The sequence below is a fragment of the Leucopleurus acutus genome, assembly GCF_964270905.1.
Source record: "Leucopleurus acutus genome assembly, chromosome: 6".
Lineage (NCBI taxonomy): Eukaryota > Metazoa > Chordata > Mammalia > Artiodactyla > Delphinidae > Leucopleurus > Leucopleurus acutus.
The window spans coordinates 71,176,776-71,200,104 of NC_139149.1; the positions used below are offsets into that span (position 1 = coordinate 71,176,776).

General features: G+C 35.1%; 1 protein-coding gene across 1 annotated transcript in view; it reads left to right on the forward strand.

Moving 5' to 3' along the window:
• The window catches only part of FSIP2 (fibrous sheath interacting protein 2), a gene marked incomplete at both ends in the record, with an annotated part of 127,877 nt that extends 106,216 nt beyond the window's left edge, over nucleotides 1-21,661 (forward strand). The window contains 6 exons of the mRNA XM_082841580.1: nucleotides 1,588-2,088; nucleotides 3,626-3,726; nucleotides 12,855-12,901; nucleotides 16,003-16,046; nucleotides 19,250-19,319; nucleotides 21,525-21,661. Of these exons, the coding sequence (XP_082697706.1) occupies nucleotides 1,588-2,088; nucleotides 3,626-3,726; nucleotides 12,855-12,901; nucleotides 16,003-16,046; nucleotides 19,250-19,319; nucleotides 21,525-21,661 (900 nt within the window). The remainder of the gene's footprint in view (nucleotides 1-1,587; nucleotides 2,089-3,625; nucleotides 3,727-12,854; nucleotides 12,902-16,002; nucleotides 16,047-19,249; nucleotides 19,320-21,524) is intronic.
• Nucleotides 21,662-23,329: the final 1,668 nt, after the last annotated feature.

Genomic DNA, 23,329 nt, shown 5'->3' on the forward strand with positions numbered 1-23,329 from the left:
CTCAGGGCTGTTAAATATGTTAATTGGCACTTTGTGTTTTCATACTCAAATACTGAGATTATTATGGGCTAACATACTAATTTAATCTTCTTTTCCCTAAATTTTTTGAACCAGATGACAGTCCTTTCAAACTCTAAAATTTATCCTTCCATATGGATTCTCATTGTTTGCATTAGCATATTATTTGGTAGTCTTCATTCATACATAAGTAACCCCTTAGGAGTAAAATCTGTTGAACAGACTATAGAATAACATTAGTCAAAAGCAGTTTTTAATTATCTGTAGAATTTCTGTCACAAATCTTACTCGTATTTACCAGTTCTCTTTCATTAAGTCATTTATAGACCACAGGAAAGCAGGATGGGAATATTTAAACCAAAATAATTACTGCTGTCCTCTTAAGGGGAAGAAAATCCATCCTCAAAATAAAACACAAAGAAGCAGACCTAGACAACTCTGATACGACATACGATTTGTACCAATCTGAGTATCAATCTCCTGCATAGGGACCAGAGAAGAAACCAAAGAACAGTAGATTAGATCAGCGAATCTAGACACTTGTTGGCCTCACCCAAGGGCTTTATTTTCTGTTTTGAGATACCATAAGTTCCCAACACACTAGGCATGTACATATGAAAACCATATATAGTCACAAATTCCAAAGCCATATAGAAAGATTTTGGATTTTGTAAACCACTGGTCCCCTCCACTAACACAGAAAATCAAAACTGATTGGTTTTAAATTCTTAAGGAAGCTGTTTCTATATTTTTTTTCCACAGAAGATATTCTTTTAGGACACCAATATCTGAAAAAGCTGGCTTAAAGTGTTACACAGGGATGTTGAAGTCTAGAATTATTAACTCAAAAACAATTTGGAGGTTCTGTGGCATCATCAAAGGCTACTGAAATGCAGAAGTTCTATTATTTAATTGTAACTGTCTTTTATCTGTCTTAAGACATTGAAAATGGAAAGTGAGATTTGACTAGGGAGGTGAAAAAAAAATGAAGATTTATATTTTCAAGATTCTTTTGGAAAATATATCCAAAGGATCAGGGGTGGAATGATAGGGATTAAAGAGTCAAAGACCTTCACAATCTTGGTTATTCATCATTTTTAAAAGTCAAGATCAGATAATACCTTGCTTTCTTGTTGAAAATATGTACATTTCAATTTCTCTGTGATAACCCATCTACAATTTTAGAAAAATATATTATCATGTCTACTTCTGTCACAAACTTTCAAAGTAACCAAAAAACAAAGAAGTAAATATGATGCAACAAAATATAAAGTTTAACCAAAAAAAGAAGAAAAAGTCCTTCCTTTAGTCCTTCCTTTAAACTCTGAAGTAAATTATGGTAGATTAATAAAATAACCTCTGAAGGTAAAAGAAATGATACCAACAAATATTTCTTACAATTTTCATGTTTCTTTTTTAAAATATTGCTAATGTAAGCATGGCATCTTAAGATAATACTACTTTAACAATGAAACTAGAAATCATACTAAAATAGCTGTATTATAATAGAATCATAGGAAAAGTGATTGAGGCATTTGTTTTTGATATTCATTATACCTTCAATTCCAGGCTGTTTGCAGAAATTCATTTCAGAATATAAGGAAGCCTGATATCACCAAGGTGGAGCTTTTAAAAGATGTTCAGAACAAAAAAGAACTTATCCTTCGGTTAGTAGCTCATGATATTGATCAAGAAGTTTCAGAAAGTACCATAGAAGAGGAACTAATGTCTGATGAAAATGAAGTTGTTTTAAGAGAGATTGTACAAGAAGAACACTTAGGAGAAAAAGTTGAAGATCAAGTGAAAGAAGCCACAAAGCCAATAGAAACCAAAGTTGTTTCTCCCAAGCCAACACGAAGCACAAGTAGCCTGAAAAAGAATTTTTCATTAAGCAAATGTTGTCAGCCCACATCCAATGCAAATGTTGAAAATACTGAAGCAACCTCAAATCATGTAATAGAACCGAAGGAGGGACAAGTTAAAAGAACTCTTGCTAAACTTGACATGGCCACCTGCTCAAGAACCTTGACTGAAACAGATTCTATTTGGGAGGAAAAGCCACAGAGGAAGGTGAGTGAGAAATATGACTCTCAATAACCAGATATCTATGGAAAGAGTAGAGATCTTCAGAAATTCTGTCCAAGAATGTACCTTAATTGGGCAGAAAAAAATACTAAAATGGTTCCAGATAGTCTCTTCCTTAGTCTGGCAACATTTACAGTATGAGAGAAATAACTAACAGATGAAGCCATGAAACAGAATTGAGGGAAAGCAGGTAATGGAAAGAGACATATATTAGCTAGAAGTCCAGGGATAACAGAAAATGGAAGCTATTTAAGAGAAATGCAAGCTAATTATTTACATCCATCTTTTAATAGATTCCAGCCCTTTTGTATTTTGGCTGACAAATACCTTTTGAGCAGGTAGGGTGGGACCAGAAAATAGGCCAAGGTAGGAAGAGGTAAAAAAGAATCCATACGAATTCAGATTGTCTGAGTTTGAATCTTGACTCTCACTTTAATAGATATATATCTTTTGGGCAGTTACATAGCCAACTTTTTCCTTACAAGTTAGCCAACTTTCCCAAAGTTAAGTTAATCAAAATATTTTAAATATCACCCTTGCAATCAGCCCATAAACTCCACTCTCGTCATGGGGAACAGCTCTTGTCCCTAATACCATACCCCTCACATAACATAATGGTCTAGACTTCAGTGACCCTTTGGGTGGTTCCTGTCCAAAAATCCATACCAAAACATGTCTTGGAAAAGTGTATATGGTACAGGATTTCCTGGTGAGACAATTCTATTGATTATCCATTTGACATTATTCCTAGGTTAACACAAAAGCTGAGATGAGCCAGAGAAAAAGAACAGAGATACAACTCTTCAGTTCAGAAGTTTCCCAGGTAAATCATTTTAACACATACTCTGACCTATTTGTTGGGAATCTATGTGTGATTACATGACCAAATGCAGTCTGCAGAATAGTTTTCCTGAGCCTCATAGTCAGAAATCCTGGCTTCATAGATAACTAAAGAATTGTTATAACAATACCAAAAGTCAAAATGGATTTCATATAATGGATTATTGTTCATATACAATAATCCCAATAATAGTAGTCTGTTTTTTCAAGATTCTAATAGACATAACAATTAAGGTATTCTTACAAAAGTTATAGCCATAAAATCACACATGACTTCCCAACAAACAGATCAGAGTACGGTTAAGATGACTGACTTGACAAGCTTCTGAACTGACCAGAATTATATATATATATCTGTTTTTTTTCTTTTTGAACTAAGTTTTCATTAAAATATTTGTAAAGTACAGAAATGGAAAACTATATTCTTCAAAGTTTGTGCTAGGTTAATCTTTAATGTTTATTCAGACTTCAATATTATAATATAGATCATCTTTACTAGCCATTTCCAAAGAATTATTGGAAAGAGACATTTTAATTAGAATTACAGTGTTCATCCATTTTTAATGTAATCTCTGAAACTTTTTCTAATAATAGTGTAGATTAGAGGGCAGAATATGCCAAGTATATGAGAAAGTGCATATCAAATGCTACTTTATATAACATATGGTTTGCACTTTTCCAGAAAGAAGAAAGAAACCATATTTCTGAGCCGACACATTACTTCATACACAGAATTATGAGTTCATCTTCATACAACCAAGAAGACCTGATTTCATCTGCTGGGTACATGAGATTAAAGCAATATAAAAATAGAAATATGAGATGAAAGTAATGCTTATGGGAAGAATGAGGTCTCTGGTAAAACTACGATTGGGCAAGTATTCAGCCCTAGACCTTCCCTCACTCCTTATCCTTTTCTCCCTTGGCTCCCTACTGTGGACATTCCCTAAACCCTCTCCTTTCTATCTGATTCCCCATTTCTAGTTACTTGGCCTCTATGTTCTTCCTAGTATAGCAGTGTCTTGGATGAAGAATTTGCTAGTGTGTTTTGGTTTTCTTTTTTGTTTTTCTTACCTGGAAGATAGAGCAGATTCTATTGTGACCCAGTGCCTTTCAGCCCAAAGGGTTCCTGCTCAACTCTCTTTAAGTAACAAAATGCTCCAGTGTGTATAACTGCCTCTAAGAAGAATCCAAATAAGAGAGGGAGCAGTGTAAGCCGAAGCATTCAGGGATGAATTCTAGAAAGCAATTGAGTTTGATGTGGGCCTGTAAAGATGGACAGCATTTACATGAGGAGAAGGCAACCCAAGTTCGGATGACTATAGGAGGAAAGTCTGAACTATATGGCATTTATAGAGGACAGAGAGAAAAAGTACACAGTAGACTTGAAATCTAATTAATAACTATATCTAAAACAATAACTATCGAAAACAGTTAGAACTTGTCTAAAATTATTCTTAAGTTTATAAGAATATTCATAACCTAGAAGAGGTAGCATTTCTATTGTGGGAGAAGCAATAGGTATAAATAGGAGAAAAATCTACCTGGTTATAATTTTTTCCCACTCAACATGATGGAATTGTTTCTTTTTGACACTGACACTATTTTGGGACATATTTTCCTGACCAATCATTGCCTCTTTTTTCCTGTGTAATGATTATATTAACATACAAAATTAGTAATGCAGGTACCTCTCTATTGTTTATATCAGTGGAGACAGAGGACACAGATAATACCAAATAAAAGATAATTTAGAGCAAGATAGCAGACCAAGAAACTGCACACCCTTATTTTCTTGTAGGAAGAAAAAATAGACAACTACACACTGCTAAAACAACTTTATAGGAGCTCTGGAAACCAGTCAAATAACTGCAGCAACCAAGGGAATGCCCAATCAAAGAAAAGCCACATTCAAAGTGGCAGGAAATTCCACACACTTTTACTTGTTTTTGCCCAACCCCCTTCTGCAACATAATGTGGCACAGTTGGGAAGAAATGGCCCAATTCTCAGTTTTCTCTCTTGAGGTGGAAAGAGTAGATTGGAACTTGTTTGTAATGTTTGGGCCTATCTGTGGGCTGCCTGAGGGAATGTTTTCTGTCTCACCTGAATAGGAGCTCAAATTGGGAATGCTGGCATTGTTTGGGTCTAAGCCTAGAAGCCACTGAAGTCAGTAGATGGATGCCATGGTGCATGAAAATCACAAGGGACTGCAGATGCACAAACAGGTACCTGAGGGAAAGAGATTACAGGCAGGGGGAAACAATAAGATAGCTAAGGCCCTTAGAAGAAACATGATGAGACCCTTAGGAAATAAAACATTGAAAAGCAGGTCAGGAAAATGGAAGAAGGAAAAAAAAAAAGTACATACATGGGCCCAGAAGGACATATACCCAGAAGAAAAGTAAGATTTGAAGGCTTTACCTCAGACTGTTCCCAAGGTTCAGAGTCCTACTAATTATAATGTGAAGGGCTTCTACAACAATCTCCAAAAACTGGAAGAGGTAGCTATTTCTTTAAATGCTCAAATTTCGACATAAGATCACAATGCATATTAATGAAAATAGGGCACATTTTAAGAAACCAAATAAATTCCCAGAAAATGTCCATGGAGAAGCACACGAATTAGACATACATGAAAAAGATTTTAAAATAACTGTCTTAAATATGTTCAAAAGCTACAGAAAAACACAGACAAAGAACTAAAGGAAATCAGGGGGAAAGTATATGAATAAAATACATATAAATAAAAACAAAGAGATAGAAACTAAAGAGGAACCAGACAGAAATAACAGAAATTCTGGAGCTCAAAAATTCACTAGATGATTCAAGAGCAGACTCAATCAAATTGAAGAAAGAATCAGTGAACTTGAACACAAGTCATTTGAAATTATTGAGTCTGAGCAGCAAAAAGAAAAGACTGAACAAAGAGTGAACAGATTCTGTGGCACTTAATGGATACCTTCAAGCAGTGATATATACATATGTAAGTATATATATATATATGTGTGTGTGTATATATATATATATATATATATATATATATATATACACACACACACACACCATGGTGAGTTCCAGAGAAGAGAGAGAGAAAGGGGCAGGGAGATTATTTGAGGAAATAATGGCTAAAACCTCCTCATATTTGAAAAAGCATGAATATACAAATACAATAAGTTCAGTGAATTCTAAGTAGCATAAGCACTCAGAGACTACCTGAGACATCTTATAATCACAGTCATCAAAAGCCAAAGACAAAAAGAGAGTCTTGAAAGTGACAAGACAGAAATGACTTGTACAAGAGATCTCCATAAAGTTATCAGTAAAATTTTCAGAAGCAATCTTGCAGGATGGAAGGCAGTAGATTATATATTTAAAGGGCTAAAAGAAAGAAAACTATCAAGTGAGAACACTATAACCAGCAAAAAATACCCTTCAAAAATGAGAAAGAAATCAGAATATTCTAAGACAAAAACTAAAACAAAAAGCTGAGAAAGTTCATTACCATTAGACATGACTGCAAGAAACACTAAAAGAAGTTCTTCAAATTGAAAGTAAAAGATGCTAGACAGTAACTCAAAACCATATGAAAATATAAAACTCTCTAGTAAAGGTAAACACAGGGACAAATATAAAAACCAGTATTATAATAATTTCAGTTCATAATTCCACTTTTATTTTCTACAAGATTTAGAAAACACATAATTATAAATTTATGCTGATGGGCATGGAATATATAAAGCCATAATTTGGGACAGTAATAACAAAGGGATGGGTGTTGATCTATAAAGGAGTAGAGTCTTTGTATGAAGTTGAGGTTAAATTGGTATCAATTTAAGATAGACTGTCATAACTTTAGAACATTATATGGAATCTGTGTGGTAACAAAGAAAATATAGAATATAAATGAAAGGAAATAAAAAGGTAATCAAAATGCATCTCTGCAAAACCTCAACTGACACAAAGGAAGGCAGTAGTGGAGGAAATGAGGGATTACATACCTCAATATAATAAAGGCCATATACGACAAACCTACAGCTAACATCATACTCAGTGAAAAGCTGAAAACATTTCCTCTAAGATCAGGAGCAAGACAAGGATGCCCAGTCTTGCACTTTTATTCAACATAGTTTTGGAAGTCCTAGCTCTGACAATCAGAAAAAAAAAAAAGAAATAAAAGGAATTCAAATTGGAAAAGAAGAAGTTAAACTATCACTGTTTGCAGATGACATGATATTATACATAGAAAATCCTAAAGACACTACCAGAAAACTACTAGAGCTCGTCAATGAATTTAGTAAAGCTGCAGGTTACAAAATTAATACACAGAAATATCTTGCATTTCTATACACTAATAATGAAAGATCAGAATAAGAAGTTAAGGAAACAATTCCGTTTACCATTGCAGCAAAAAGAATAAAATACCTAGGCATAAACCTACCTAAGGAGACAAAAGACCTGTACTCCAAAAACTATACAACACTGATGAAAGAAATCAAAGATGACACAAACAGAAGATATACCAGGTTCTTGGATTGGAAGAATCAATATTCTCAAAATGACTATACTACCTAAGGCAATCTACAGATTCAATGCAATCCCTATCAAATTACCAATGGATGGGCTTCCCTGGTGGCGCAGTGGTTGAGAATCCGCCTGCCGATGCAGGGGACATGGGTTCGTGCCCCAGTCCGGGAGGATCCCACATGCCGCGGATCGGCTGGGCCCGTGAGCCATGGCTGCTGAGCCTGCATGTCCAAAGCCTGTGCTCTGCAATGGGAGAGGCTACAACAGTGAGAGGCCCGCGTATCACAAAAAAAAAAAAAAAAAAAATTACCAATGGCATTTTTCACAAACTAGAACAAAAAAATCTGTGTGGAGACACAAAAGACCCCAGATAACCAAAGCAACTTGAGAGAGTAAAAGAGAGCTGGAGGAATCATGATTCCTCACTTCAGACTATATTACAAAGCTACAGTAATCAAGACAGTATGATACTGGCACAAAAAAAGAAATATAGATGAATGGAACAGGATAGAAAGCCCAGAGATAAACCGACACACCTGTGGTCACCTATTCTATGACAAAAGAAACAAGAATATACCATGGCGAAAAGACAGCCCCTTCAATAAGTCGTGCTGTGTAAACTGGACAGCTACATGTAAAAAAAAAAAAAAAGAAAAAAGAAATTAGAACACTCTTTTACACCATACACAAAAATAAACTGAAAATGGATTAAAGACCTAAATGTGAGACTGGACACTATAAAACTCTTAGAGGAAAACATAGTCAGAACACTCTCTGACATAAATTGCAGCAATATCTTTTTCAATCCATCTCCCAGAGTAATGGAAATAAAAACAAAAGTAGGGCTTCCCTGGTGGTGCAGTGGTTGAGAGTCCGCCTGCCGATGCAGGGGACACGGGTTCATGCCCTGGTCCGGGAAGATCCCACATGCCGCAGAGTGGCTGGGCCCGTGAGCCATGGCCACTGAGCCTGCGTGTCCGGAGCCTGTGCTCCACAACAGGAGAGGCACAACAGTGAGAGACCCGCATATCACCAAAAAAAAACAAAAAACAAAAAACAAAACTAAACAAATGGGACCTAATTAAAAGCTTTTGCACAGCAAAGGAAATCATAAACAAAATGAAAAGGAAACGCACAGAATGGGAGAAAATATTTCCAAATGATGTGACAGACAAGTGATTAGTCTCCAAAATTTACAAACAGCTCATGTGACTTACTATCATAAAAATAAACAACCCAATCAAAAAATAGGCAGATGACCTAAATAGACATTTCTCCAAAGAAGACATACAGATGGGCAAGAGGCACATGAAAAGATATTCAACATTGCTAATTAGAGATGTGCAAATCAAAACTACAAGGAGATATCACCTCACACCAGTCAAAATATCTATCATCAAAAAAATCCACAAACAATAAATGCTGGAGAGAGTGTGAAGAGAAGGGAACCCTCCTGCACTGTTGGTGGAAATGTAAATTGGTACAGCCACTGTGGAGAACAGTATGGAGGATCCTTAAGAAAATAAAGCTACCATATTATCCTGCAATCTCACTCCTGGGCATATATCTGGAGAAAAACATGGTCCGAAAGGATACATGCACCCCAATATTCACTGCATCACTGTTTACAATAGCCAAGACATGGAAGCAACTTAAAAGTCCATCGACAGAGGAATGGATAAAGAAGATGTGGTACATATATACAATGGAATATTAGCCATAAAAAGGAACAAAATAGTGCCATTTGCAGAGACATGGAAAGACCTAGAGATGGTCATACAGATTGAAGTAAGTCAGAAAGAGAAAAACAAATATCATATAATATCACTTATATGTGGAATCTAGAAAAATGTACAGATGAACTTACTGGCAAAGCAGAAATAGTCACATAAGTAGAGAACAAACTTATGGTTACCAAGGGGAAAAGGGTAGGGTGGGACTAATTGGGAGATTGGGATTGACATATATACACTACTATGTATAAAATAGGTAACTATTGAGAACATACTGTTTAGCACAGGGAACTCTACTCAATGATCTGTGGTGACCTAAATGGGAAGGAAATCTAAAAAGAGTGGTTATATGTATACGTATAACTGACTCACTTTGCTGTACAGCAGAAGCTAACAAAACATTGTAAAGCAACTATACTTCAATAAAAAAGAAAAAAGATCTTATAATAACAACCTAACATTACATCTTAAATACCTACCTAGAAAAAGAAAAATAAGCTAAACTCAAAACTATTAGATGGAAGGAAATAATAAAGATTAAAGTAGAGATAGATAAAATAAGAGAATACAAAAATAAGATCAGTGAAACCAAGAGTTGGTTCTTCAAAACATTGATAAAATTGACAAATTTTAGCTACATTGCCTAAGGAAAAAAAAAGAGAAGACTCAAATAGCTAAAATCATAAGTGAAAGAAGAGACATTATAACTGATTTTACAGAAATAAAAAGAATTATAAGAGTACTATGATTTTACAGAAGTAAAAAGAAGTATAAGAGTACTATTAACAATTGTATGCCAACAAATTGGATAATCTAAATGAAATAGACAAATTCCTAAAAACATGACCTACCAAGATTGATTCATGAAAAAATGGAAAAATCTGAAGAAACCTATAACTAGTAAAGAAATTGAATCAGTAATTAAGAAGCTCCTAACAAAGAAAAACTCAGGACCAGATGATTTCACTGGTGGATTGTAGCAAACATTTAAAGGAGAATTAAAACCAATCATCCTTTACATCAATCATCCTATTGATGTAAAGTAAACTTCCTCCAAAGAAAACAAGAAAAAACCTCTTCAAACTATTGATACAAAAATCTTCAACAAAATACTAGTAAACAGAATTCAATAGCAGATTAAAATGATTATACACTATGACTAAGGTTGATTTATCCCAGGAATACAAGGGAAGTTCAACATATGAGAATCAGTCAGTGTAACACAAGACATTAACAGGATGAAGGAAAAAGAAACACATTCTTATCTAAACTAATGCAGGAAAAACCATTTAACAAAATTCAACACCTTTTCATGATAATGACACTTAACAGACTAGAAATAAGAGCAAATTACATTGAAATAATAAAAGCCATATATGGAAAAACTACAACTAACATTATTGTACTCAGGGTGAAATTCTGAAAGATTTTCCTCTAAGCTCAGGAAAAAGACAAGGGTGCCCATTCTTATCACTTCTGTTGAGTATATTACCAGAAGTCCTAGCCAGAGTAATTAGGCAAGAAATAAAAGGCATCTAAATTGGATGAGAAGTAAAGTGAGCTCTGTTCACAGATGGCATTATCTTATATGTAGAAAACCCTAAAGATTCTATACAAAAAAGAAAGAAAACTCTTAGAACAAATAAATGAATTCATCAAAGTTGCTGGATATAGAATCAACACAGAAGAAGAAAATTGCATTTCTAAACACTTAACAATGAACAATCCAAAAACGAAGAAAAATTCAATCCACACTAGTATCAAACAGAATATTTAGGAATGGACTTACCAAGCGGCAAAAGATTTGTACACTGAAAACTACAAAACATACCTAAAGGAAATTAAAGGAGACACAGATTAATGGAAATAGGCCGTTAAGATTTCAGTATTACGCAAAGGATTCTACAGATTAAATGAATCCTTATAAAAATACTTAATGACCTTTTCCTGCAGGAGAAGAAAAAATTCATCCTAGAATTTATGTAGTATCTCAAAGGACTCCAAACAGCCAAAACAATCTTGAAAAGGAAGAACATACTTGGACTTCCTGATTTCAAAACTTACCACAGAGCTATGGTAATCAAAACAGTGTGGTGCTGACATGAAGACAGATATGTAGACCAATGGAATAGAATAAAGAGCCCAGAAACAAATCCTTAATATATGGTCAAATAAATTTTGATAAGCATGCCAAGACCATCCAATGGAGAAAAAAAAAGTCTTTTCAACAAACAGTGTTGGGAAAACTAGATAACCACACACAAACAAAAATGAAGTTAGACCCTTACCTTATATTGTGTATAAAAACTAATTCAAAATGGATCAAAAACCTACATAAAACTATAGAACTCTTATAAGCAAACATAGGGGGAAAGCCCCATGACACTGGATTTGACAATAGTTTCTTGGATATGATACTAAAAGCACAAGCAGTAAAAGAAAAATTAGATAAGTTTGACTTAACCAAATTTAAAAACTTTTGTGCTTCAAAGGACAGAGTGAAAAGTTAGCACATAGAATGGGAGAAAATATTTGCAAGTCATATGTCTGATAAGGGATTACTATCCAGAATACATAAAGAACTCCTATAACTCAACAACAGCAAAAAACCAAACAACCTGATTAAAAATTGGGCAAGGGACTTGGATACTTCTACAAAGAGGATGTACAAATGGGCAATAAGCACATGAAAAGATCCTCAACATCACTAATCATCAGGGAAATGCAAGTCAAAACCATGAGATGCTATTGCACACCCATTAGGATAGCTATTATCAAAAAAATTTTCAGAAAATAACACGTTGGCAAGAATGTGAAGAAACTGGAACCCTTGTACAGTGCTGCTGGGAATTTAAAATGGTGCAGTCACTATGGAAAACAGTGTGAGAGTTTCTCTAAAAAGTTAAATATATAGAGTAACCATATGATCCAGCAATTCTACTTCCGGGTATATACCCCAAAGAATTGAAAACGGGGACTCAAGCAGATATTTTTACACTCATATTCATAGCATCATTATTCACAATAGCCAAATCATGGAAGCAGCACTAAGAGTACATTGATGGATGAATGGAAAAACAAAATATGGTACATACATTCAGTAGAATATTATTCAGTTTTAGAAAGGAAGAACATCCTGACACATGCTATATGTCACCTTGAAGACATTATGCTAAGTGAATAAGTCAGTCTCAAAATGACAAATATTATATGATTCCACTTATATGAGATACCTAAGTAGTCAAATCACAGAGGCAAAAGGTGAAGGTTGGTTCCAGGAGATGGAGAGAGAGGAATATGTGGTGTTAGTATTTAGGAGTACAGAGTTGCAATTGGGGAAAATGAAAAAGTTCTATAGACGAATGGTGGTGATGGTTGCACAATAATGTGAATGTACTCAAGCAAAGAACTGTACACTGAAAAATGGTTAAGATGGTAAATTTTGTGTTATGTGTATTTAACCAAAATTTTTTAAGTTGGGAAAAAAGAGTCAATTTATAAATAATTTGCATTCAATTTGGAAACTCAGTGATACACTCTTCCAGGTTTATTTCCATATGAAGAATGACTGAGAGATTGTTCTTTTACTTAACCAGTAATTTCTTGATTCATTAAATACACAAAAAAATTAAATATTTTTTCTTTTGTTTTAGTGAGACTGAAGATTGTATGGCAGATAAAAGTACAAAAATTACGGAAGGTTGGAGTTTTGTATTTCTTGATTTAAAGTAGAAAGTATTCAAAAGGACACTCTACTGCTTTGATCAGTGTTTTTAGTTATCAAACCTGAAATTGATACTTTTTTTTTTCCTATGAGTTTATCTACTTTTAGAAATGATCCAGTACGACATCACACATGTGTTAAAATAAGTCAGCTAGTTTGTCTTATTAATGATTTTGGTCAAGAATATAGTATAATATGAATTTATATTTACCATGCTCCTGTGAGAAATATTCATAAAATCAGGGTATATCATGATAGTTTCTAGCTGAACCAGAACCCATGATACTAGGATTTAACAATTTCTTTGAGAAGTTATCCTTCATTTGTGCTTAACCCTATCAAAATGTACCCCAAAAAAGACTTTTAAAGCTAAATTTATTTGCTTAAATTTAAATATGGCTAGTATGGACCTCACTTTGTTGTTGTTTTTTTAATCTATAATTGTACTGACTGCTTAGAACATTTGTATGATGACTGTTTGGCACTCTGTTGAAACCTCAGATGATTAATGTGGTTCTAACGATGGTAGCATGTCCAAGAGGTTGAGTGTCATGTTTACTATAAAGTGGCCTTGAAATTTGAACCACAGGTTTACCCTGGCTATTTCAAACATACAACTCACTTAGGTTGTTACTACAGAAACATATTCTCTCAACTTGGAAGTGGAAGTCATTTTTATTAAGATGGGATTCATAGAGTAACAGTAAGCATGCCAAAATTCTATAAATGTACCATAACCAGGGGTCAAAATAATCACTGTATGATTCCTGTATTATGGAATCCTAGGCTGCTAGAGTTAGACAGAAATCACTTACTATAACGCCCCTCATTGTTTACATGAGGAAACTCAAGCTCAAGATGAGAAAATGTCCAAGATTACTTTGAGTCAGAGGCGGAACACAGTCTAGATCCCAAGGCTCCTGACCCTAAATTCAGTGTTTTGTTTTTTCCAACTTTGTTGCAATTATCCAGCTTAATTCTTATATCCTTCAGTAATATTGCAGCTGTCCAATTCAATCGTTTATTCATTCATTCATTCAAAGATTTTACTGAGCACCTCCTTTGTGTTCTAAAATCCCATGTGTGAACAAAACTGAAAAAGTCCTTGATCTCAAAGAATTTACATTGTAACTTGAGGCAGGGCATCAAAGATAATTCCAAGTATAAGTATTTCCCATCTCATCTGGGACAGAAGCCAAAGAACTTACAGTGGCTTGCAAAACCATACATCATCTGGACATCACTCCAAACCCCTATTACCTCTCTAACCTCCTCCTCTGTTTCTTTCTGGCTCACCCTGCTCAGGCCTCACTGACCTTCTTGCTGTTCCTCAAATATTCCAGGAATTCAGGGTCTTTGCACTTGCTGATCCTCATGTAGTGCTCTTTCCTCTGTATCTACATTGCTCATTCCTCACCTTCAGAACTTTGCTCCAATGTCACCTTCTCAGTGACATCTTCTTTGACCACTTTTTGAAATTGTAACCTCATTCTCAAGATGGCACTGCATATTCCACTTCTTTGCTATTTTTCTCCCTAGCATTTATTACTATATGCCAGACTGTATGTTTTAATTAATTGTTTTTTCACTACCTCCCTCTAGAATGTAAGCTCCATGAAGATCACAGCTATATTCCCAAGAGCCTAAAACAGGCATATAGTAGGAGGAGTTAGTAAAATAGGAGAGACTATGGGAATCTAAGGAGGTTACACAAGAATTCTGTTTTCGTTATGTTAAGGTATTAGATATTAGATATTTAAGTTGAGGTGTCACATAAGCAATAGGATATTTCAGTCTGGAGTTCAGTGACAAGCTTAGGGTTGAACACATACATTCCTAATTTTAGTTTATAGTTTTATATAGAATATGGGAGAAAATCTCAAATAAATCTGAGTATGTTAGATCCTGAATTAGCAGGAATTTTTCTGTGACTCTTCATCAAAACAAATTCCTAGTATAATCCTGGAAAGTTGATAGCCATCTAACCTGGAAACATAAAAACTAGTGTTTGGAATAATAGTCCTGGTAGTAAACCCAAATGTCCTCAGTCATTTAAAAGCAAAAGTCAGTTCAGCTATATGTGATATAGAGTCAGACACTTCAGAAATATTATCAACCAACAATGAAATTTTACCAATTTTCTCAGATAAGTCAGATTATCAGCTCTTATCATATCTGAGTTAATTGAGGTTTTACTATTTTTTTCCAGAACCTACACTGACCCAAAGGGTAATTCAGAGAGTAATCACATGTGTGGACTCTTGATGATCGCATGTCTATAAAATGCATACTTTTTACGTATGAGATATCTCATTGAGTCCTCTTGAGTGACAGGAAGATAGTCTTATTCACATTCTACATAGGAGGAAACTGGGAGAGAAGTTAGATTAAATTTGCCAATATTCACACAGCTCTAAGTAGTGAAGCCAAGACTCAAACTCGGGTTTTCTGACTCCCTAACACGTTAGCTGGGGTCGTTATGAAACTTATCTCACAGTACCATTTCTACCTCCTTGGGTTGAATTCTTCTACTGGTGTCTTGACCTCACCTGAAATTTAGGTAACTTTTAGTTCTGTACAACTCCACAAGGTTTCTTCTTGGTATTGCCTCAAAATTCTCCTGATTTTCACTCAGAGTATTTCATAAGACCAGCACCTTCCTCTTTGTTCCAATTATCTGCTTTTAATTAGCTATGTAGAATCAAAGAGTGTTAAAGCTAGAAAGGCCCTTAGGAATCACCTACAGGGTAACTTCTCATTTTACATGTACAATAAATAGGCCTGTAGGGATTGAGTGGCCATGCATAGATGTATGCCTACTAAGTTACAGAATCTGCCTTACCTACTACATCACACTTCATCTTTCATAATTTCTAAAAGAAGGGCTAAGATATGCCACAGAATTCTAGCAATCTCACCTATTTCAGTTTTGTTCACATTGTCTGTACACTAAAAATAATAATAATTTCCTCTATCAGCCTAAATTATATGACTTTTTGGTGAAAAACAATAAGATCAGATTTGTGTCAACACTATTTATGCCTCAGAAAAAAATACTATTTTTCCCCCCTCTACAGCAAGTTCTCGGGAACGAAGGCCAGAAAGTTCAAACAGTGTTAAGGTAAATATTTTTCAATATCCTCTAATTAGAATACATGGAGTCCAGGTGAACATAGCCCAATTTTCAAGGTCAAACCAGGGACTACGTGGTGCTATTTGAGAGGCATCAGGAAGCATTCCCCTATTTGCAATTTCTTCATGCTCAGATCTCTCCTCCTGGCTGAGACTTGTTGGTGGTACCCAAGAAATCCATTAGTTCTCACCTTAGGGTTAAGTTATCATTCCTTGCTTAAGTGCACTGGATAAGCCACCGTTCCTCCCTAGCACCTAATTGCAATTCCATCCCTTAACCCTGTTACTGCAGTCTCTGGAGGAAATCCTAGAGGGAGTGAGTCACTTGGCCCTGCCTAGGGCAGGTAGACCCAAGTGAGGGACTTGGTGGTGGCAGGGAGGAAATACAAGCAAAAATGGAAGAGAGCAGTTTATAAGAAATAATTGCTGATTCCATCTATTTCTCTGTATTCCTAAGGACTGACTGTCTAAAGGCAGTTTTCCAAAAGGCCCAGCTGTTCTCCAGTGTAAACTCAGAAAGTGTCCTCTTTGCTAATCCTTTTCAGAAAGCTTCCAATGAGTGCTCAAGCTACAAATCCTCTTCTGTTTTGTTTGTTTCTTCACTCAATTTAATCCCATTTTTAAGCAAATCTCCCCAACCCCATGACATTATAGTCCATCGATTATCCAGTCACTTCTCATTATCAGAGTAATTTTCAGAACTACAACTCATACTTAAGATAACTTTTGCCACATATCTAAAGATGCTGGGTTAGTTCCTCACTCAACCTAATCTTCATTTTTGAACATAAACATCTATTTGACAACCTCAGGCTGCACTTAGGCCATATTTTCCAAGTAAAATCATATGGCACTAAAGGGGAGACAATGATTCTCTAGTCTGATGACAGGCCATTCCTTGTGCCAAAGTGAATTGCAGGCTAATCTGGACCCTTTTGGTTCTTGCTCTTTTCCTTGCTTACTGCTTTTTCCATGGTAAAACTATAACTAAAGTTGTTATTCAGTCCAGTTCTGAGTAAGGTGGAGTAATAAGCACATTCCACCTGTATCTCTCACTGATTAAAACTAAAAACTTTGGACAACTACTGAGGGTTCTGAAAAGTAAATAATAGAAGGAGTTTGAGGAGGGAAATCAAAACTCAGAAAATAATACCATTATGAGTTTCCTGCGTGTTTTCCTCTCACATCTCCTAGCAATGACCCAGGGCAGTTCAAATCCTGTAATTATATAGAGGGAATGGATAAAATAAGAAAGTTCCAAGAGAATCCACTGCTCTCTTACCAGAATTAGGAAGAAGTTCCTATGAAATGGAAAATAGGGAAGCCCACTTTTTCCCCGTCTTCTGCCCCTGCCACAAGGTAAGTTTCATCCATGAAGCTACACAACAATGGCAGCAAAGGCTGTGAGGCACTTAGGACTGAAAGAAAATCCTTCTGACCAGAGGAATTAGGAAAAAGGCTCCAGTAACCTGAAGAACATTAGGGGGAAACGTGCTACTTTTTTCTCTGCTTTCTCTTGTTAATTTACCCCAGACGTGGATACAGTCATGGGATGTGAGAGACAGCACACAGGAAGGCTAGAAGCACACAGCATTCCAGGCATAGAACCAGAAAAGGGGACTGTTGAGCGTCAGAGACACTAAAAGAAATCAAAGAGAGGAGGGATATCAAAAAAGGAATCCCTCCAAATCTGTTTATAAATTGTCTCCTGAGATGTGCATGCCAGGAACTGACCTGAAGTTCTATAGACAAAAGACTATGAGAACTTGAACTACAGTCTTAATAGTGGTATAGACTAAAAAATAACACCAAGACTTTGAAAACTGAACTTACATTGGAACCACAGCCATAGAAGGCAGAGTAGGATGTGTGGTCTGAAACTTAATGGGTTAATTACGTACTTTAAAAAAATCAACCTTCTACAAAGAATTTTAACAGTTCTTAGAATCACATACATTGTTTAAAATGCTCAGGATACAATCCAATATTACTTAACATACAAAGAACTAAGACAATGTCTACCACTTTCAAGGGAAAGGACAAGAGATGCCAACTCCAACATAGCCAAGATTTTGAAATTTTCAGACAAAAACCTTAAGTGATTTTAACAATGTTCCACGAAGTAATAGCAAATACTCCTGAATCTAATGCAACGCTAGAAGTTCTTAGCAGAACTTAAGTATATTACTCATCTCATAAGTAGGGAGCATCTGCTCCCTACTTATAGATTAGGGCTTATCAACTCTAATTCTCACAAATTAGAGCCATGATTTTTTTTAATATCAATATCTGCCCCACCCTCAAGGATTTCAATTCCAGTGGTGGTATAGGACACAGGTATTCATATTTTTTAAAAATTTTCCACAGATAACTCTGTGAAGCCAATGCCGAGAATAAATTCTTTAGGTAGTCTCTGCTCCATTTTATTCTTCAGGCATCCTGTTCAAAATATTTCAATACATAAACTACCTCAAGTCCTTTTGGAGGAATTGTGGTAAAACTCATTAATATCTGGTAGTCTTTACATAATCTATATACAATACATTTTATGTTACATGTATTTAGCCTCACTTCATTGACTTTTTTACTTTTTAAATTTCTAGCATTATAGAATAGTTACAGTGAAGCCCAGGTACCTGTCCCAGGCTATTTTATGCCTTTCTGGGAAAATTGCTCCCTTTGCATTCAAAGATATGATAAAGACGTACAGAGTAAAACCAGTACCTGAGCCATGTTCCTGGCCCTAGCTCCACACACCTACTTTACTTCTCTAGATTCCAAAATTGCTAAAATTTCCATAAAAGGAAATTGGGCTTATATAGTAAACATCCATTTTCCTTCTCTTATCTCTATTATCAGAAAAGAATTTATAACTTACTTCTCACTCCAATTCATCCAAAAGGGGAGGGGGGAGAGACAGAGCTGACATTTTTTGTCACTTTTAACATGCCTGAACCTTTAATCATCATTTGGTAGCCAAGGCCCATATCTATGAAAAGGGTCAATCCTAGCCATCATAATTGGCAAAACGTATGAGTCTAAGTCTCAGAGAATAATTATTTGTGACTGCAGAACACAGAAATTATATAAAATGCTGTAATGATTGTGCTACATCTCTTGAGGATTTCTAGGTATCTCTAGTGTGTAGTATCCAACAAAAGATCGAGTCAATACTTTGTTTTGTCTTGGCAGTTTACCACCATATTTGAAGGAAACAAGAATATTCTTGGTAGTGTGAATTCCTCAAAAGAAGTCATTTCAGGTACAAAATATACTATCTTTTTAACATTACTCCTAGAATGGGTAGTTTCTCCCTTGCAGTATTGACATGTATTATCAATATGAGATTGCTATATATAAAAATATAAATAGTAAGATATTATTTCCATTTGTAGTTTTCTATGCAATTCTTAAACCAAAGGAGTAATAGATAACAGAACTAATGTTGAACAGGTATCAGCTATCTTCATTTTACTAAAGAGAAAGTGAGAGTAGGTTACTCAAGGTCACCCCAAGCTAGTAAGCTGCAGAGCTGGGATTCAAATAACAGATCTGCCCGACTTCAAAGCCTAAGCTCATTCAACATGACCACAGTTCACATAATCAAATGTTCACAGGAGCTAGGTAGGTAAAAAACAAGAGCAGTATTTTGAGCAGGGGTCTGTGGTCCACTGGAGATGTCATGCCCCATTTAAAGAAGGGAGTTGTTACTCAGGTCCAGTCATTGGCATGCTGGATTGTTGCCAGGACTTCTAATTCAGGTTCTAGCATTTTTCAAAGAAAGTGGAAATGGAAGTTCTATGTGAAAATTCCTGACTTTCAGGTTTTATCAAGTAATGCAAAACACTTTATGGACCAAACCAAACTTGTTCATATCTCCTACACCGTATTATATTCCCTCTGCAAGTCTTACAGCCCTAATTTACAAATGAGAAAATGTAGGTAAATAACTGGCTGAGGTTATACAGCCAACAAATGGAGAGCTTTTAGGGCTCAAAAACATATCTTCTGACTCTGACCCAACATTCTTTCTTCCCTCTACATTGTGGTTCCATAGAGTTGCCATTGCATCCCAGAATTATGTCCTCAATGACAAAGATAGCTTAAAGTTTTACTGCGAAAAGAGCTATTAACTGATAAGCACAAGCATTCACTATTCTCTCTGGGGATGATGCTATTAACCTAGGACACCAGCAACCCACCAGTCTTCTAATAGTGAATATGGATTTGGGCAGTGTCTTCATTGTGTTTCTAGGAACTGCTTTATACTGGAACCACCCAGAATACTTTTTAACAATGGACCATCTCTAGCTGGCTAAGTTAGCATCTTAGAGTAATGATGCCCAGGAATCTGCATTTTTAACAAGGCCACCAAGTTTTCAGAACATTAACTCTTACCTCTCCAACAAGAATTTCAGAAGCCTTGTATCAGTGCCTTGGTCGTGTTAGTGAAAGTTTTATCTTGCCTTTTCAGAATATACATCTTTCTCTTTCATTCATGCTTTTGTCTTATCTGCTGCAGATTTTGGCTTTTTCCTTTTTATAGCACAGTAAAAACCTAAACATACATTTTTATTCTTTATTCTGTTGGCTTTCTTAGTTTTAAATCTGCTGTTGGCTATCTTAGCTTTAACAATAGAAGATTACCTTGCTAGAAAAGACAAATCTAGGTAACTGCAAGAGGTATAGTCATGAACTTTGGCATGTACTGAAATTAAGAAAAGATGGGCTTTTACTATCATGTGTGTTTTCATGTCCTATCACATCCTATCATAAAGTTTCAGAGAAGTACATATTTACTTGTCTTTACATGTAAAATATTCATTTTGTTAAATTATAATATATTCTGAGAGTCCATGCCCTGAAGAGTGGTATAGAAAAATGAATCCAAATGGAAATTTTTATTATCTATACAGTCTTCTGTTACATGACAAAAAATAAAAAATACTTGAAGTTATCAACTAAAAGTTTACCCAAAGTGGTGAGAAATTATAGCAGTTTTAATGCACTTCTGTTTTCAAGTGAACACTCTGAAATAGACACCCTCACTGTATAGCGCTGAAAGTTACTTTCCCTTGTGAGTTTAGCTCATCAGACTTTTTCAGAGGTTTTTCTGCTAGAAAAAGAAAGGTATTCTTTGTACACCTGATTAACAAAATATCAGAGTGCAGCATATAATAATGCCATGAGAGAAAGCTGTTCCCTGTCCAAGCTTGGCCACTCCTCATGTGACCTTAGGCAAGGTTTCTGACCTCGCCAAGATTCATATACAAAAATGGAGATATTTTCCCTGTTTCCTTCACAGGAATGTTGGAAGAATCCAATCAAAAGAATCTTTCGTTTTTAATCCCATAAATTATTCTATAAATGTCAGTTTTTGAATTCTAAATCATTAATTGTATAGTATGGCTGCCTCAACTAGAATGTCTAATAATTATCTATACTACTTTTGTTGCTTTGTCCACAGAAACTCCGAAGGCTAGTATTCCTAAACAAGGATCTAAAATGCTGGCAAAGATATCTTCAGCTCTGTCAAAGGTGTTTTCTCGAACTAACACCAATATTTCCAAATCTTCCTCACCACCTCACCAGGACAAGCACTGAAGTTTCTACACCTGATATAACTATGCTTACTTCCCTTAGAAAATAAAATATTTTTTAAAACATAACATAGTGTCCTGTAAGATGATTCTTGTAATGCTGAGCAAAATATTAAAAGCAAGAGAAGTATATTAGAGACCTGGGTGAGAGAAAGTTTTGATAATGCTTTTGATAAGCATTTTGGTATAAGAAGATGCTGAGTGCTAGTATTATTCAATACAAACATGCCATGAAGATAAAGAGACAAAAAGTGTACCTAGTAAACCAGTTAGTCCTCATTACCCATCAGAAAATGAACTTGAATTTTTCCTGTTAAATTTTTAGAGGGTATGTTCACCAAAATAGTTAGCAAACTGAGATGAAACTCAAGCTTAATTCTATGACACAGCTATGAAACTGATTGGTTCACTATAAAAGATGTATTTGGATGTTCAAATAAAAGTATCTATACCACCTGCAGATAAAATTTCATCAGTTTATAAAACACCTCCCAAAAAGATCCAACTATGGATAAAGCACCATCAAGAAGTAAAGAATTATTGTGCATAAAATATTATATATACATAAAAAGACCCCGTGACTAAAAAACCCTTTTCTGACAAGGTACATTTTGTGGATAAAATACCATCAATACATAAATTGTTGGTCAATAGTTATTAAATCCTTTATATAGATACCTTATATGAATATAGATATAAAGATTCTATTTGTGAGAACATAAAAAGCACTGAGGAAAACTTAACAAGATGGAGAGCTAGTGCTATCTATTTTTTTTTTTTTTTCAGTTAACTTGCTACTTTGTGACATGGATCCAACTTCGTTCAGCATGTTTGCCTCTAGATTCTAAAAGTCTTGTTTAAAAGATAAAAAAGGTGGACCAAACAGTAAAGAATTTCAGTCATCATCACTATCTACCCTAATGCTGACTCACACATTTTTAGAGAATGTGGTACCTTTTATCTATAATCTTCTTGACAGTAGCCAGCGCTAAAGCAGAAACATCTGAGAAAATTTTGTTTCACAAAATTGGATTTCCTTTAATAAAGTTAGTCAGTGAGGTTATAACAGATAGCTCCAGAGGGAAAAAATGTAATTATAAAGAATTCTTACATTCCAGTGATGATGAAGATACTCAATTAGTAATGTAGTCTATAATAATCTCTGATAAATTATTTGATTTCAAAGATCATACAAAATGATGTACCCTACAGATGTAGACCTTTTCAAAAATGATAGTTGATGAGAAATGACTGGCAGTCCAGATCAAAACAATTTTCAGGAGAACTAATTCTTCCAGTGTGCATAAATTGACAGTGGTATTGAAAGTATCCTTACAGATGTCGTCCAAACAAACCACTGATGCTCCCCAGCTTCAGAAATCACATACTTTTAGGTTGCCTTTTAACATAACAGAAGATTTTAGTGTAAAATTTTTTTATCAAAGTTCTCGTCCATGTTTTCAAAAGTTGATAAGGAAATAATCAAATCTTTAGCGCTGAAATGCACTCTGATTTTAAGGCATTCTGGTTCACATACGTCTCTAATTAAAGATTTAACATATAAGAGTAATGTACTCTCTGATAGAAGGTTTTTAATGATAAAGGAGATTTCCAATTTTCTCCAACTCGAGAAAGAAGCATAAAGTTCAGAATCCTTGAAGCTGTCAAAATT